The sequence below is a fragment of the Phyllostomus hastatus genome, unplaced genomic scaffold (genome assembly GCF_019186645.2).
Source record: "Phyllostomus hastatus isolate PE091 unplaced genomic scaffold, TTU_PhHast_1.1 phas_scaffold_200, whole genome shotgun sequence".
Classification (NCBI taxonomy): domain Eukaryota; kingdom Metazoa; phylum Chordata; class Mammalia; order Chiroptera; family Phyllostomidae; genus Phyllostomus; species Phyllostomus hastatus.
Window position 1 is genome coordinate 12,573,092 of NW_025334016.1, and position 18,031 is coordinate 12,591,122.

General features: G+C 46.3%; 1 protein-coding gene across 2 annotated transcripts; it reads left to right on the plus strand.

Moving 5' to 3' along the window:
* Positions 1–290: 290 nt before the first annotated feature.
* PPP1R3F (protein phosphatase 1 regulatory subunit 3F) lies at positions 291–15,548 on the plus strand. Of its 2 annotated transcripts, none has more exons than XM_045860660.1 (4): positions 291–1,307; positions 10,774–10,829; positions 11,269–11,351; positions 13,806–15,548. In XM_045860660.1, exons 1-4 carry the CDS (start codon positions 307–309, stop codon positions 15,096–15,098), a joined length of 2,433 nt encoding a protein of 810 aa, XP_045716616.1. In that variant the 5' UTR covers positions 291–306; the 3' UTR covers positions 15,099–15,548. The 2 variants fall into 2 exon arrangements, with proteins under 2 accessions (XP_045716616.1, XP_045716617.1); XM_045860661.1 differs by having other exon boundaries at positions 11,272–11,351.
* The last annotated feature ends 2,483 nt before the right edge of the window (positions 15,549–18,031 follow it).

Genomic DNA, 18,031 nt, shown 5'->3' on the forward strand with positions numbered 1-18,031 from the left:
CATTAGCTGTTCTACTTCTCTATCTCATACCCTACACCACCCCCATTCAGTCCTCCCCATTGATTTACCGATCATCCCGCCTCCTACAAGGCCCACTCTCGGGCATTCCTATTGGCTGTGTGCTTCTCCTGCTCGCGATTCAACGCCTATGTCACAGATGCGCGGCCCTCCATTGGCTGTCTGATACACCTGTCTTCATCTAGCTGCCTACCCCCGCTCAGGCCTCCCCATTGGCTGCTAGCTCATTCAAGCCCTGCCCCCGCCGGTACCGCCGCCGGTGCCGTCGGTGCCGCCGCCGCCGCCGATATGGCGCGTACGGCCCCTGTGGAGCCACCGCTGCGGCCTTCTGCGCCCCCCTCGCCGGCCGTGGGCGAGCCCCGCACCTCTGTCGAGGCAGCGGTGGCCCCGCGGAGGGTGCTGTTCGCAGATGAGGCCCTGGGGTTGCCGCTGGCGCAGCTGCGCCGCTACCGGCCGTGGGGCGGGCCTGGGGCGGGCAAGATGGCGGCGTTGGCCGGGCAAGATGGCGATGGCGGAGGGGTTGACGAGGACGACGATGGCGAGGATGGGGATGAAGGGGAGGAGGAAGAGGAGGCTTGTCCCGAGCCCTCGCCGCTGTGCCCCGTCCCCGCTGGCGGGGGTTTTTACTTGGTACCCACATTTTCGCTGCCGCCTGCACCGGGCCGTCTGGAGCGCTTGGGGCGCGTCATGGTGGAGCTGGAGGCGCTGCTGCCGCCTCCCGGAGCGGTCCCCGGGGTTGCCGGGGTGTGGGTGCCAGGGGGACGCCCACCTGTGCTGCGCGGGTTGGTGCGCGTGCTGAACCGCTCCTTCGAGAAGGCGGTGCACGTGCGGGCCTCACACGACAGCTGGGCTTCTTTCTGCGACCACCCAGCGCGCTACGTCCCGCGCAGCCTGCCGGGGGCAGGAGCGGGAGGACCAGGAACAGGAGATCCCATCCTGGATTCGGGCCTTGGCCTGGTCTCCGGCCAGGCGTCCGCATCCTCGCCCGACGACGGCGGCAGCACCGACCGTTTTGCCTTCCAGCTGCCTTTTGCTGAGGGTGCGGGTGATGGGGCACGCCTGGACTTCGTGGTGCGCTATGAGACGCCCGAGGGCACTTTCTGGGCCAACAACCACGGCCGTAACTACACAGTCCTGCTCCGGATTGCACCCGCTCCCACACCCACTGATGCTGAAGGGCTGCCCCAGCAGCAGCAGCTGCCGCAGCTGGAGCCACAGCCCGAGTCCCAGGGTACCGTGGAGGCTGAGGTCAGGCAGCTGAAGAGCTGCATGAAGCCGGTGAGGCGCAGGTAATGTCTGCCAGCGCCACCTCCGCCAACGCAGGGCTGTGTCCAGGATGGCAGACAAACATCCTGACCCAGGAACCCCTCAGTCCTGCTCTCCAGGACAGGGAGGAGGGCACATTCAGCCAGTCAGTCAAAGAGTGATGAGAGGCCAAACATGTGCTAGGCTCTGTATTACTGGGGTTTTATTCATTCATTTATTGAATTCCACTGTAAATATCTGAACAAGACATATTTCCTGCCCTCAAGGATCTTATAGGTTCCTATGGGAGACAGTTGGGGGGAAAAAAGCAAGCAGATAAGAAATGCAGGGATAAGGTTAGCTGCTGAGAGGAAAGTCAAACTGGGTAAGGGGAGAAAGTTTGGGAGGGAGTATCTATCTTAGGGTATTCAGGGAGGGCTTTTGAGGAGGTGAGTCCTGTATGATAAGAATTATCCACAAATATGGAGGAAGAGAGTTTGTAGAAAAGGAAAGGGAGGACTTTTCTGAGGAGGTGCCATTTAAACTGATTCCTGAATGATAAAGAAGAGCAGTTATGCGCACACATGGGAGTAAGGGTGTTATAGGCAGAACAGCAAGTGCAAAGGTCCTGAGGTGGGAATGAACTTGGTGTGAATGATAGGCTGTGTGATGGAGTGTAGAGAACTGCTGAGGTATGGTAGTGTGGACGAGGCACCTTGCTAGTTACGGGGGCAGGGAATCTGACCCCCATTTGATAGAACAGGAAACCAGGGATCGAGAGAGAGAAACGAAGTGATGGTGCCTGGCTTTTCCATTTCAGCCATGACTAACTTTGAAGCCTGTGCACTCTCTTTACTGTTATGCTCTAATCAAGTCTGAGGCTTCCTGTTGAGATGAGTGGTTGAGCCCATCCTTGCAATTGGAGCCATTGGTTATGGTAGAGGCAGAATCAGATGGGCCTGGACTTGACGCTTTTGTCCTTTGTTTCTGCCATGCCACCTGGTAAAAAGAGCCAGTTAACCCCAAAAGGCCCTGAGACAAGAGTCTAGGTTTTCTCTATCAAGCTTTGAATTCAAGTTCTAGCAGATAGGCCTGATTCTTTTGGGGGTCAACTAAGTCTAGTCTGGGATAAGCAGATTCATGCACATGTGGGAAATATATACATTTCCCTGGTCATAAGAGGACTGGAAATGGGAATGGGAGAGTGCTTTTTGGACCATGTATATACTGGATTAGTAGCTTCTGGCTGCAAGATGTTTGTGGTCCTGGCAAGGCCTTGGGCTGTGAGTTGTTCAAAATAGTCTAGCTCAGTTGGTGGGCAGATGTGCCTGGGTACTTGAGCAAGCAGGCAAACACCCCCTTACCAACCTGTGAGACCCATAGTAACCTGAAACTTAGTCTAACGGGACAAGCAGCATGGCTTTCCTTACAGTGTTAATTAAGAGTATAGATTCTGGATCAGTACTTGGGTTCAAATCCCAGATCTGCCCTCTATATTGGCCTTGTACCCTTGGCCAACTGCATTGTGTCTCAGTACCCTCATCTGTAAAACAAATAATTATACCTTCTTCACAGGAGATGAGTAAAAGAACCTAGCTTGGCTCATAGTTGTGTCATATAGGGGTGAGCTAGTGTCAGTACTTAATCACACATACAAGTTTCTTGGATTCTCCTCCCAAACTCTGCTCTGCCTGTCACCAGCTGTGTGTCCTTGCCTCAGTATTCTCATCTGCTAAAGGAGAATGACAGTCACTTTGGTTGGATTGGACACAGCAAACATTGGCAAGGTAACTGAAGCTTGATGGTAGCTGCAAAAGATAACAGTGGCAAGCATGTACTAATACCTGCTAAGAGCTTCGAGTCCATTCTCTCTTGCGACCTGCTGCTGTGCATGCTGTGTGCTATAGGTGCTATGGTTATGCCCATTTAATAGAGGGGGAAAGAGGTAGCTCAGAGAGGTAAGCCAGTTCATTCAGTTTCACTCAGCTAGTGAGTGATGGAACCAGGGGCAAATTTTTTTAAATGGTTCCCTTTGAAGGCCTGGTAGGATTCAGGGCAAATTGTGCATTTAGCTCCTGGTGTTCCTGGCATGTTATGCTTTGCTCTTCTGTTTTTTGTTGTTGTTGTTATTTGTTTGTTTTTTTCTTCATTGAGGAATAGCTACATAAAGTGTACTGAATTTAAGTGTAGGGCTCAGTGGATTTTTACATATCTGTGCCCTTTTGTAACCACCACCAGATCCAAGAATCACCTTTTCCCAAGTCGTCATCCCAGCTGGGTGTCGTGGGAGCCCTGTCTGTAAGACGCAACAGTTTGGGTAATGGAGTTTGGTCATTTTAGAGTGTGAAAGGAAGGGAACAGAGAAATCAAAAGCTCGCAGGGCCAAGGTGGGTGGAGAGGGTGTTTTTCTTTTAAAATACATGGGTGGTTTTAAGGAGAAATTGAAACAGCCCGTTCAGACAATTGTTTTGGTATCTGGCCCCAGGTCTGTGGTTCCTAACATGACTTGTGATATTATTTTAAGTGGGCAGATGGCTTTTTGATAGCTTCTTTATCTTTTGATCTCAGCTCTTGCAAAGGGAGGTTGGTGCTCATTGCAAGATCAGCGATAAGATTTTCTTTGTAGGTCGGTGGCTTTCTTGGTGAGTACATTTCAACTTATTATTGTTTAAAAACCTATGTGCTACCGATGAGTTGGAGCGCTGTTGAAGAACAGCTGCCCCCCTGAGACTCAGTCCTCTTGGAAATGGTGGAGGATCTCAGAAGATAGCCTTAACCTGCTGGAGTCCTATCATAGAGGTCTTTCCATTCAGGAAATGATGGTTGCAGGCCCACTGTGCACCAGGTGCAGCCACAGGGAAACACGGGAGAAGTTGATGGTAGCCATTGAAATATAGCTCAGAAACAGAAATGGCTGCATTCCCTGAGTTGCTTGACCAGGCTTTTGATTAACACTTGGCTTAGAGGTGATCCATCAGCAAGCATTTATTGAGGGCCTACTATGTGCTGGGCACAGTCCTAGGTTCATACAAGGATAAAGATGCAGACTGGCACTGAGGTGTTAGAGGGCTTGTGGTGGAACTGGGTGGAAAGGGACAGGTACAGAGGGCTTGCCATTTGAGACCTGGAACATGTCTAGGCACTTGGCTATTTGCATGCAAAGTGTCATCTAATCCTTTCAACATTCTGGTATGAGATAGACTGGTTTATCTCTTTTTTTTTTTTCCTCAGCAAACTGAGGTTCCCCAAGTCCAAAGACCCAGGGTTGGTGTGGGGAGGAGTCCTCCTGGTCTGCCTCGGTTTAACACCCTAAGGAGGTATCCTATTCTTAAAAACAAAGACCAAGGAAGCCTCAGCATGGCCTTCATGTACCTCCTTCCCTCTCCCCCAATCCAGTCTCTGGCTGCTAGTCTCATCTCATGCTTCCCTCTGCCTTCTGAGCTCCTATCACCATGATCTTTCCAAGGATCCTTACCCCTTCCTGCATCAGGGCCTTTGCCCATGCTGCTTTAGTCACCAGGAATGTTGGTCCTGTGCCCATTGAAGTCTCCTTGTTTTGATCCTTCAGTTCTAAGAGTACTTCTTCTGGGAATCCTGTTTATTCCGATGTCCTCTGGCCCGGGTTTTTTTCATAGCACCCATCAGCCAAGCAGGTGAGCCCTGTTAGAGATTGTTGTGTAGTAGAGCAGATGGACATCATCACAAATTCAGGATCATTTCCCACCCTGCCCAGCAGTCCTATTTTTATGATCCATTCTTGTTGCCTCCATGATGTGTTTCTTTCAAATGTTCTTTACCTTCAGACTTTTACTTCCTGCTTCAAAAAAAAAAAAATACAAAGAAAACAAATAGAAGCCATAAGAGTGGAACTCCCCACAACTTGCAAACCCCATGCCTCCAAACTGATTTCTCTCCTTTGTGTTACAGGGTAGGAGGGGGCTTTTTCTTTCCTCGGGCCAATTCCTCCACTCGTGCTCTGGGTTTCATTCTCTTCCATTTGCTCCAGAACCTGACATAATCAGTTTCTATTTCTTTCCTAGCAGCTTTTCACTGCTCTCCTCACCCGATCCTCTATTGGCCTTTGTATATGCCAGCATCTCTACTGCCTTAAAAATCTGTGCTTTGATCCCACCTCTGTTTACACTTCTCCTGGCCAGCACCTAATCATCCTCCCCTTCATTTCTGACTCCCCTCTAAAGAGATGCCTACACTTTTCCATTTGCTTCAGCCCACTGCACCTCATATTTCATAGGCAGGTTTTTGGTTTTCTTCTTGAAGTGGCTGAGCACTCCTATTTAAAACGCTTTTATTCCCTTGCTTTGGGACCACACTCTGCAGCTTTTCCTCTTAACTCCCGGATCCTCCTCTTTCTCCTTGCCCTTTCTTTTAGCTTCCTATATTCAAACTCAGTGTCTCCATTTGGCTGATGTTACAAAGATGCGTCAAACTTCTCCTGTTCAAGATTAAATCCATTACTTCCTGCAAAGTGTTCTGAACAGCTTTTCACTCCCCTACCCCTCCTTTGCTTGTTTTCCTTCTAAGCATCCTAAGCTCTTCCTGACCTGTAGTGTGGGCCAGGGCCACCTTGTTCTAGGATATTCTTTCCTTTTCAGAAGGCACTGACCTCAGTTTGTAGTTAGACCTTCATTAGGGGATTATTGGATGACCCTGTCTGCCCTGCTAGACTGTAAGCTCCGTGAGGGGTAGGGACATGGTCTGCTTTTATTCACCTCTGTATTCCTGCAGGGCCTGCCATGGTGCCTGGCACTTAACAGGTACTCAATAAATGTTTGTTGAAAGAATGAGTGTGAGTATTTTTTTATGTCTTCCTTCACAGTAAATTGTAAGCTTCCTAGTCTGATTTGTTCACCATTGTGTCTCCAGGATCTGTCACTGGGCGGATGCACAGTAAGGCCTCAATGATTTTTTAGGTGCACCTGTACTGAATGGATGGGAACCCAACCTACTTACCAAGTTGGTAGCCTTAGGGGAAACCAGAACAATCAAAGTCAAAACAGGATGGGCCAGGGGTGATCTTTAGTTGTCTGGAGAGTGAGGACTTAGTGTAAAAGTGATCCTCTTTTATTCCACAGAAAACTAGTAGGGCAACATGGTCAAGGATGTGTGACTGAGAGGCCACATGTATGAAAGTGGCAGAGCTGCATTCTGTGCTGGGGCAGTTCTGCTCTAGTGGCCCAGTTTTTAACTGCTGTATCAGGTTACGTGATGTGTCTTACCAGCTAAGCAATGCTGGGCAAGTTACTTTCCTTTTCAGAGCCTCAGTTTCCCTCAGTGGGAATATGGAGGGGATTACTGTTAAGCACTTCATAGGCAATTTTCCCGTATCTCCTCAATCTAGCTCTCTGAGGTGGGTATTACTATTCTTCCCTCTTTGCAGATGAAGAAACTGAGGCATACAGAGGTTTAGGTCACACAGCTGGTAGATGGCAGAGCCAAGTTTATTCAAAATTACATGTCATGACCCTTGGTTAAGATGTGAAATCAATTTACTAGATTCCAACAAACACTTAAAAAATAGCATAGGGAATAATCAGTGCATCACAATGTGCTAAAGGTAAGTGTTTCTCAGTTAAGTATGAATATGTGTTCACACATGCATGGGGTGTGCTGGATTATGATGTACAATGTATTTCTGACTATGGGTCACAGTCAAATGAATGAAGTTACCACTGTAAAAGAAGCTCATGGCACAATAAACTCTCTTCCTTCCACCCTGCTCGATTGTCCCTAAGTCCCAGATTGACACTGACACAAAGTAGCTGGGAAAGAGCAATGCCCCACATAACTTGGTGGCTTTCACAGGTACCTTCAAATGCTCTTCAGAAAGCAGATGGCTCAGGGTAACTGGGATTCCAAGTATCAAAGGGCAGGTTTCTGAATTCTGAAGCCACCTGTCTTATCCCCCACCCCCCATAGTCAGCCTTATCTTCAGGTTGACTGCACGAGAGCTGGGGTCTGCTGAGTTTTCCTTTGGGTTTTATTGCATGACCTACTTTGGGCTGGCCAAGTTCTTTGAAAACATGAGTGTTGGGGGTGCTCACGGAGGACATGGGCGGTGGTGATGGCAGTGATGGGAGTGCTCTGAAAGTCTGCTTTGCTCTTTTCCCATGGGGGTTGTCAGCCCTCGCTCACTCACTCTGGAGGTTCACTTTTTTTTCTGTTTTGGCTGGCCTAGGCTGGAGCTGATGGCACCTCTTTCTGAAATCTCAACCCCTGGTTTCTCTGGGTGTCACCTGAGGTCAGCAACCATTGAGTTTTCTAATGGCAGGAAGAATTTTCATGCCCAGGTCACTGGCCCCTTCTAGGCTACAGTCTTGATTCTCATGAACAACTAAAGGATCTGTGTCCAAAATATCCCTAGGCCTATGTGTTCCAGCCCACTATTACCTATTGCCCTTGAGATAACCATGTGGCATTAATGAGGCTGGTGCCAAAAGAGCAGGTTTCCTTCTCAAAAATTAGTAAGCACACTGGGGTACAGTTTTGTTCTTAATCTTTTCCCTCTCCATTTTTCTAAGAACACTTCTTCTCTGTTACTGATGAGTGAGTCAGTATACATTGGTACTCCATTTCTCTCATCATCCTCCTTTTGATTGGAGTCGTAGTTGTCCTTGAATGTTTACTGTGAAAGACAGTTCAAGGATATTTAGGTTTTCCTTTTTTTTAAGGTCAGAGTTTCAAATACTGTCTTTAAAATGGAGCCCTCTTTGGGTACTGTCAGTGCGGCGTGTAGTTAGTGAATGTAGAGGCATAGTTTCTTGAGCCTCACTTTTTTTTTTTTATTTGTAGAAAGGGAAGGGTGTTGCTTTGAAAGATAGATGTGAATGAAGGTTTTCAAATGATTTGGTGTATCAATGAAAATGGCCCTTGGGAAGGAGGTGAACAATAAGTGCTTTTGCCTCCTGTTTTTCTCTGACTTCAGAGGTAGAGTGACCTGTGTACTTTTGCTGACTTCATGGATCTTGGGGCTGACTGAATTGCTTGACCTGATATTTGGATGTTGCCCCTGTTCTTACCCTCCTTGGCTATAGAAGAGATGGTTTGGGGGCTGGAGGATTTGTTTTGTGTGTGTTTTACTTCTCTCTTCTTTCTTAAGTGAACTGTGGAGTTCTTTTCTTGCTGGTTGGTTCTGTCCTGAATCTCCACCTCTTTCTCTTTCATATACATCTAGGACACTGCAGTGGCTTTAAAAGCCTGGTTGTCATGTATGTCAGTTATGGGCCAGATGGCAGGGGACAACTTGCATAGTCCTGCCCCTGGGAGGAAGGGCTGCCTTTCTGTCTCTTTGTGGGTCTTCTTGAAGAGGTTTGCTGTAGAAGATCTAGGAAGATGACTTTTTTTTAAATAAAAGACTTCACCAGCAAAAAAAGTTAGCAGAAGTTGTGTTGGGCCAAAAAATCCGAAGATATGGATTTTAGAGCCACTGAGGGGACTGGTGCAGTTCCAAGCTGCTTTGCTTTGAAATCTTTCTTATCCATGATGGGGAGGAGTTGATGGCTGGGCTTCTGGTATCACCCACTCCAGGTCCTGTAGTGTTCTCATCCAAAGACCTCTGGTGGGGCAAATAAGCCCTGGTTCATGGAGAAAGACAGATGGTTCCTCTGGAGCTTCTAGACTCTAGATCCAAGTATACAGTTAAAGTTTCTTCCCTGAGGGTGCTAATAAAAAGCAATTCTTGCAGTTGCTTCTGTATCTGGTGGTTTCCTAGCCACATGTCCCATGAAGACAGGGAAGTTGGGAATGAATATGTGGGCAAAAGGCAGGTCTAAAGAAAAACATGAAAGAAGTAGGAGGTAGGGATCTTGTCTATTATTGCTGTCTCCCTTGATCTGCTCCTGGAAAGGAATAGAGATGGGGTTGGAGTGAGACCTCAGTCTCCCTCATCCAAGTAGCAGCAGTTTGTTGGTTGAGAGCAGACTTAGAAGAAAGGCCTGGGTTTTGATCCTTGCTGCTGACCTTGAGCCATTTACTCAGCTTCCATTTCATCATCCTTAAGATAATAATAATGCTGCCTATTTGGGCCCTGACTGGTATGGCTCAGTTAGTTGAGTGTCATTCCACAAAGCGAAAGGTCACAAGTTCAATTTCTGATTGGGGTGCCTGCCTAGGTTGTGGGTTTGGGCCCCCTTTGGGGCATGTGGGCAGGGCAACTGATTGATTTTTTTGCTCCCTCTCTTCCTCCCTCCCCCTCTCTATAAAAATAAAACAATAAAACCTTAAAAAAAACACTGCCTACTTCAGAGGATTAAAAGTGCCTATCTCAGGGTTGCTGTGAGGATTTAACTAATAGTATGTGTGGAACACTTAGCACATTGCCTAACACCGTAGTAACTACTGTGATATTCTGTTTCTGTAAAGGTAATTGTGATTATGTGTTTTCAAAAAAATTGCAACCATTTTCAGAAATGTCAACATCATCAAGTTACCTGAACTCACGTCAGATCTCTGCACATTTCAGCTAATGTTTCCCTCACTGCCTTAATCTCTAAGCATTTGATACTCATTGGTGAGAATCAGAACAGTGATTTCCCGGTGATCCTCAGGACTGCATCCCTGGCAGGGACTGCTGAAATACACTTGGCTTATGCCACTCAGCCTTTTGGGTTTGATTTGCCTGGTGAAGGAGGATCAAGACCAACAAATATCTACGGGTGATTCAGCTTCTCATCTGTGCCAGGCACTGGTGTCTGACTTTGTGTCCTCATTTCTCTTGACTGCCCTGTGCTTGGTGTGCTCATCCTGGATCCCCTGTGCTCTGTTTTAAGGTGAGGGGGTGAGGCTCAGGGAGGTTAGGTGCCTTGCCAGGCGATGGGTGGAGGGTTGGTAATGGGACCCAGGACTCTATGACCCTGGGTTACTTCCTTTTCTGCTGACCTCTGTCTCATTCTCCAGGCACTTTCTCCCTTTTGCTGCTTCTTGAGCCCCACAGTCCTCACCTGCCCTTTCTTGGAAAAGATGGGTTCCTCCATAGCCAGGAAGATACCCTAAAGAAATGATCCAAGTTGTTCATAAAGCTATATCCAACAATTTCTGCTGAAGCCTGCTTTCTGAGAGTGAAACGGAGGAAACAACCTAGCTGCTGAGTAGGATGGGAATGGTTACTTACCTTATGGCGAGTCCATATAACAGGAGTAGGAAGCGGCCATTTCAAATGTTTACAGAAGTATATAATGGTGCTTGTTACTGTTAAATGGATAAAACCAGCTGTGAAATTATATCTGCAGAATCTAAACACTTTCATAGAATGTCTGGAATGAAAATTTCCAAAATGGTAATGGTGGGTGCCTCTGGCTAATGTCACTTTTTATTGCTTTATGCTTTCCTGTATTTTGTAATTTTTTTACAATGAGCATGTAGGACTTTTATAATACAGAAAGAAGGAGGTGGCAGAAGAGAAAACAGCAGATGTCAGGCTCAGAAGTTGCTGGTGGATGGCAGAACTGGCTTCTCAGGGTGTCAGATCTATGCATTCTCTCCTCTGCCCCACAGGCCTAACGAGGAAGAGCTGAGGATGAAGAACATGGATGATAATACCCCTGCTGCGGGTAAGCAATTGGCAGGTGGTAGGAGTTTTAGCTTATATTTACTATTTCTTCCTCCACCTTTCCTTTCTATACAAATTAAGAGGCACCTTTGCCTTAGATTGTCACAGAAAGCTTCAGAGGCAAAACTGCCCATTGGCTAGAACAAATTTTCTTTTTTTAAAAAAATATTTTATTTATTTTATTTTTAGACAGAGGGAAAGGGAGAGAGAAAGAGAGGGAGAGAAACATCAATGTGTGGTTGCCTCTTGTGCGCCCCCTACTGGGGGCTTGGCCTGCAATCCAGGCATATGCCTGACTGGGAACCAAACCTGCGACCCTGTGGTTCGCAGGTCAGCGCTCAATCTACTGAGCCACACCAGCCAGGGCTAGAACAAATTTTCTTAACCAAACCAGACCTGCTTGTACACCTGCTTTACCCCAACTCTGCCCTTCTCTTCAGCAGAGCATCCTGATGTCCAGGAGTCAGTGGGTCCCCTTGTGGCCCCCACCCCTCTCCGTCCATGGCCACAGATGACAATTCAGGTAAGCAGGACCTGGAAGCCTCTGTATAGACAGCTTGATGGGAGGCTGGGTGGTGAGTGCTGACTTGCTCTGGGTTCACCCTAGGTTGGAGGGAGATCCCCTAAATCAGAACTTTAAGGTGGAGGTATAGAATGCAGTTATTTACCTGGGCTTATCCTAATGTCATCCCCAAATATATATTGAATGCTTGCTCTGTGCAAAGTGCTGTTAGGGATGGTAGGAATATGGTAGCAACTAAAAATGCTATCATCAAGGGACTTCCTTACATTTCAGTGGAGAGAGCCATAACATAACAGAAAACAGCAAAATACATGGTGTTTTAGATGATGATGAGTGCTAAAGAAAAAAAGGGAGAGGGAGGGAGGGAGGGAGAAAGAGAGTGAGAGAACGTAGTGGGTATGTATATGACAAGTTTGCAACTTTAGATTTTAGAGTGGCCAGGGAAGGCCTTAGTGGTAAGTGAGATTTGAGCAAAGATCTGAAGAAAGTGAGAGAGTGAGCCATGTGGATAACTAGGGTAAGAACATCCCATGCAAATGCAAAGTCCTGGAGCAATGCCATGACTAATGTGTGTGAGGAACAGCAAGGAGCAGTGAGTGAGAGGGAGCGGGAGGAAGTGAGGCTGGAAAGATTATAGGGACAGATTGTATAGGGCCTCATGGACCATGGGGAAGACTTCTGCTTCTACTCTGAGTGGGGAGGAAGTCACGAGAGGGTCATGAGCTGGGAAGGGCCATAATCTGATTTAGGATTTAACAGGCTCCCTCTGGCTGCTGTGAGGGAAGTAGACTGTAGAAAAAAATCCAGACATTATCCAATCCATAAATACTTCTGTTTGTGTCTCATACAATTAATAAGTCTTAAAAAACACAATGCCATCATCACACTTCAGAAAATTAACAGTAATTCCTTAGTACCATCAAATATTTGGTCAGTGTTCAAATTTCCTTATCTCATAAGCCTTTTAGGACCCAAACAATGTCAACACATTGCATTTGGTTGATGGATCATTTTAGATTTTTAAATCTCCCTCACTTTTCTTGCTATTTGCTTGTTCAAGAAAGCTTGTTTGTCCTGTTGAATTTCCCACAGTCTGTATTTGGCTGATTGCATCCATGTAGAAACACATTTCTTACTTAAATTTTTATTAATTTATTAAGTCAGTTTAATTCTGATGTATCATTACATTTAATTAATTTATCAAGGTATTTTATTAAATTAATAGATATAATCTATTTAAATAATCTATATAATCTATTTATTCATTTAAATAGCATTGATTCTGTTTATTCTCTTATCTCCACTTCATTTATTAGTTGGAATTCTTCTCTAAAGAAAAACTTTCTCACATCAATTGTCTGGCTACCTTGAAGTGTGTACCTTGAAGGTACATAGTTTGTATAGAAAAAGATGTATAAATACTTAATTTTTCCCTTTTTGTTTATCAGTTTCCAGAGTAAATCAAATTCTCCAAAGGTGACCAAAAATAAAGGATTTTTGGTTTTCGTATGTCATTATTAACCCATGAATTTTAAACATATTTAATGAGTTGCAATCCATTGCCCTTATTTTTTGATGCTTAATTTGAACTGCCTCTGGCCACTGAAAGCTTGTTTAGATCGGCTCCAGAGTCCTTTTTACATGTACTTGTAACATTTTTTTGAGCACTTCTTCACATTCTGGTATGGCAGTATGTCCCAGACTCATCTGGTACTTTACCTGCCCCAAACTTGGAAACAGCCATTTATTTAAGGAGCCCTGGTTCCTTTTAGTGGAGAATGGTATTTAGATCCGAGTACCAGATGTTGCTACTAGGTTGGTCATTGTTTCTAGGCCTTGTCAAAAGACAGAGCTAGGGAATAATTGTTTTATTTTTTAAATTAAAAAAAAATCAAAGGTTTTATTTATTTATTTTTATTTTTTAGAGAGAGGGGAAGGGAGAGAAAAAGAGAGGGAGTGAACCATCAATGTGTGGTTGCTTCTCACATGGCCCCCACTGGGGACCTGAATCACAACCCAGGCATGTGCCCTGACTGGGAATCAAACCAGTGACCCTTTGGTTCGCAGCCTGTGCTCAATCCACTGAGCTATACCAGCAAGGGTAGGGAATAATTTTTTTTAAAGAAAAAATAAATTCATGTGGATATTTTAGATATGTTTTGGAAGCCAACCAACAGTATTTACTGACAGTCATTCAACTCAGCTTTATGATCTGGAGGAATCCCCCTTTTACTTCATCCAATTTTGTTATTTCAATATAGATGACACAGTGTTTGGAATTTAGAGAATTACAGAAGTCTCTTTAAGGAGTTTTAAAAGAAATCTGGAAGCACCTGTGGGGCTGGGTGTGGGCTGTTACCAGTTCTTACCATCTATTGTTGTTTCATTCCCTCCTCTGCTTCATTTCCTTCCCTTTCTCTCCCCTCCTGTACCCTCCCCACACCATGGCTCCAGGTTTCTGAAGTTACAGTGACTGGCAAATCCCCAGAGGAAGGTGACATCCCTGGAAGAAATCTGCCTGTGGCTTTCAGAGAGGTTCCCCAGCCACCTGTCATCAGGATTCCTCCTTCCTTTCTCTGTGGCATGGGTCGCTCCCCCAGGGACCAGGCCTCAGGGCCGGATGCAAGTGAGGGGGCAGCTGGGCCTCTCCTCGAATCTAGTCAGCAACAGGTGGAGGCTGTATGGGAAGTATCAAGTGAGAATGGAGGGGGCCGAAAGGACCCCATGGTAGGGGCTATTATGGACGAGCCCTCTGGGGGTTTGGAGGTCATGAGTGGGTTGGAGGAGCTGCTTGGTGAGGACACCATTGATCAGGAGCTGGAGCAGCTCTATTTGTCCCACTTGAGTCGCCTGCGGGCTGCTGTGGCTGCAGGTGGGGCAGGAAGTAGTGGGGAGGGCTCCACAGATGGAGGGGTGTCCCCCAGCCATCCCCTGGGCATACTCACGGACCGCGACCTGATCTTGAAGTGGCCTGGCCCTGAGCGGGCCCTGAACAGTGCCCTGGCGGAGGAGATCACACTGCACTATGCCCGGCTGGGGTGTGGGGTAGAGCTCATCAAGGACACCGAGGACCCTGATGAAGAGGGGGAGGGTGAAGAGGGGCTCTCTATGATACCCTCCAGTCCAGAAGGGGACACCCCCAAGGAATCGCCTCCAGAAATTCTCTCTGGGGCCCATTCCATGGTAGCCACTATGGGAGGTGTATGGCTTCCATGGGCAGGGGGCTCCGGATGTGACAATCCTGTGGTTCTGGGTACAGAGGGTCAGTTCATTGGGGCTCCAGAAGAGGGAATATGCAAGGACACTGACTCTTTGCACATGAATAGGGTGATATCTGGGGTGACAGGGTTCTCAGGAGGGACAGAAGCTGGGATGGAGTTCACCACTGAGGGAGCAGACAGCTTGGTTCCTATATCTGGCAAGGAGCCAGGGGTTCCAGCCCTGCAGGGGCAAAATCTCACTCTCCTTGGTAACTCGGAGGCTGAAATCTGCCCTTTTAGCCTGGCCAGGCCCCAAGTAAACTCCCAGCATAAAGAGGGTTCAAGCCGAAGACCTGAGTCCCCAAAGAGGTCTCCTACCCTAACAGTCCCTGCGGAATGTGTGTGTACTTTGCCTCCCCAGCTCTGGGGGCCCTTGACCCAGACTCTGGGGGTCCTGGCTGGCCTGGTAGTGGTCCCTGTGGCTCTGAACAGTGGTATGTCTCTCCTGGTGCTTGCTCTGTGCCTCTCTCTGGCCTGGTTCTCATAGGAGCTGCTTGTGGGACCATTAATAACAAGCATCCCCTCTTGGGTCTGGGGAGGGATGGCCCCTGTACCACCCCAGAGGGTTCAGATGGCACGTGTGGCCTGTACAGTGAGGGGGTCCTTTGCTTCTGAGAATGCTCGATTGGAGAAAATCCTCCTTGTCCCTGAGCTCTCTAGTTAGCACAGGGCTCCTGTGGTGATACTAATGGAATGGAACAGGGGATGGGTGGATAGTGAAAATGACAACTTTCAGAATGGAACTGGGCATGTCCTCCCTTCTCCCTGCTCCCCCCCCCCCCGAGCCTGTATTTATTTTTGTATAATTCTCTGGATGAGGGAGAGTGGTCATGAGCTGGTCTTGGGGCACAATTACCCAGAGATATATTTATTAACAGCCAACCTGTGCAACCTGCTGGAGCTTTATTTTTAATTTAATTTATATAGAGTACCTATTATTATATGCCACAATAGAGCTCTATGAGAAATGATGTGTCTTGCTGTGTAGTGTTCTGTTCAGGAATGAGTGTGCAGGGTGGTCATATGGGAAGACTACAGTGGGGAGTGGGACATGGGATGTGGTCATGTCTGCTGCTGCTGCTTCAGTGTGTCCTTGACTTACCTTGTTGTCCTAATACATGTGGTCTGATGGTCTCTGGGGGGTAGGTACTTTGGTCATTTCCACATTCTGTCAAGGAGGGAGGAAGAGTGGCAGCCACATAATGGTTTTAGGTCACACGTGGCTGCAGTGGTGGATGTGGTCAGCTGTGGGTGTGGGATATTGGTTGTGAATCAGTCACAAAGTTTTTAAGTTACTTAAAAAAAAAAAGCCTTTTACACCAGCAGGGAGACTTCTCTGTCCCCAGGATTGGGAAAGGCTCAGAAAAGACAGAGGAGTGAAAAATTCATACCAGAGTTGCTATCCACAGACATTGCATTTCTAACTCAAAACAGGAGACCCAGAAGCTTTGAAAGAAAGGATTGATATATTTACTACATGTCAATTAAAAACTCTGAAATCCTTGGTTTCTGGGACACCACACTCTCCTAGTTTTCCTCTTTGCTCGCCAGCCGCTCTTCTAGAAGAATTTTTGGCACATAATGGGTGCTCAAATACCCATTGAATTAAGTAAATTAAGGAACAAATGAATATATGTGAGGAAATATAAAGATATGATTAGAGAACTTAGTTGGTCATTCAGTGGTTATAAGCTCAATTCAGTTCTGCAAATATTGACTGACTGCCTCTGCTCTGCTCTTAAGACACATGAAGGAGCTCACAGTATATGGGGGAGACAGACACAGAAAGAATTTCAGTGGAGTGTGATTAACAGATGTTAATGAACTAACAGTGGGCTGTGAAGGCCTAAGGACAGATACTTAGTCTAGTGTGGGGACTCTGGAAGCCTTAGAGGACATGGTGCCCAAGCTGAATTTTAAAAAATGAGGAAGAATCCACCAAGTAATAAAGGGGAAGAGAGAGGGCAGTCCAGTTAGAGGGAATGGCATTGTAGAGGTCTGGAAATGGAAAACAGCTAGTGAAAACAAAATCAGCACTCCCATATTTCACCTATCTTTCAATGAGGAGATTCTGACTTGTCAAATATCAAACTCCAGAGATGTATTGGTGTTCTTCCATTAATGTGGTAATTTGATCAATGTTCAAAAAGGCAACTTTATGCTAATTGCATTGAGAAATTAGACAAAATGGAGAAATTACTACAGACACAAATCTTGCCAGAATTGTCCAGAAAAAAGGGTAATCTTGAGTAGGTCTGTTAAGTAACAGAAGCTGTAGCCAAAGAGCTTTCCATATAATTTCCTCATAAAACTAAAAATGGAACTGCCTGTTGCCCTGGCAATTCCACTCCTGGGATTATACCCTAAGAACCCTGAAACACCAATTCAAAAGAACCTATGCACCCCAATGTTCATAGCAGCACAATTTACAATAGCCCAGTCCTGGAAGCAACCTCAGTGCCCATCAGTAAATGAATGGATCAAAAAACTATGGTACATTGACACAATGGAATACTACACAGCAGAAAGAAAGAAGGAGCTCCTACCCTTTGCGACAGCATGGATGGATCTGGAGAGCATTATGCTAAGTGAAATAAGCTAGGCAATGAAAGACAAATACCATATGATTTCACCTTTAAGTGGAACCTAGTCAACAAAACAAACAAGCAAGCAAAATATAACCAGGGACATTGAAATTAAGAACAAACTGACAGTAACCAGAGGGGAGGTGGGAGGGGATAATGGGGGGAAAAGGGTGAAGGGTTTTCAGGAACAGCTATAAAGGACAAATGGACAAAATCAAGCTGGGGAGGATCAGGGAAGGGAGGTGGGGATGGCTGGGGTGGGGGGAGAGTGGAGTGGGGAAAATGAAGACAACTGTACTTGAACAACAATAAATTTTTTTTTAAAAAGAGCTTTCCATACAGAAACTCTGGGCTCAGATGGGTTTGCTGATGAAGCACTCAAGGAACAAGTAATTACAATTTTACACAAGCAGAGTGTAGAAAAGGAGCATTCCTAATTCGTTTTATGGGGCTGATATAAACTTGACACTAAAACCTGATGAGTGAAAAACAAATACTACCGAATAATCTCAAGAAAATAGATGCAAATATTTTTTTTAAAGGAAAGAGCCACCACCTACCTAGTTATGGAAGGTTTTTTTTTAAAGATTTTATTTATTTATTTTTAGAGAGGGAAGGGAGGGAGAAAGAGAGAGAGAGACATCAATATGCGGCTGCTGGGGGCCGTGGCCTGCAACCCAGGCATGTGCCCTGACTGGGAATCGAACCTGCGATGCTTTGCTTCACAGCCCGCGCTCAATCCACTGAGCTAAGCCAGCCAGGGCAATGCAAATATTTTAAACCAAGTGATAACTGCCTGTCTGAGTCCATTCAGGCTGCTATAACAAAATAACAT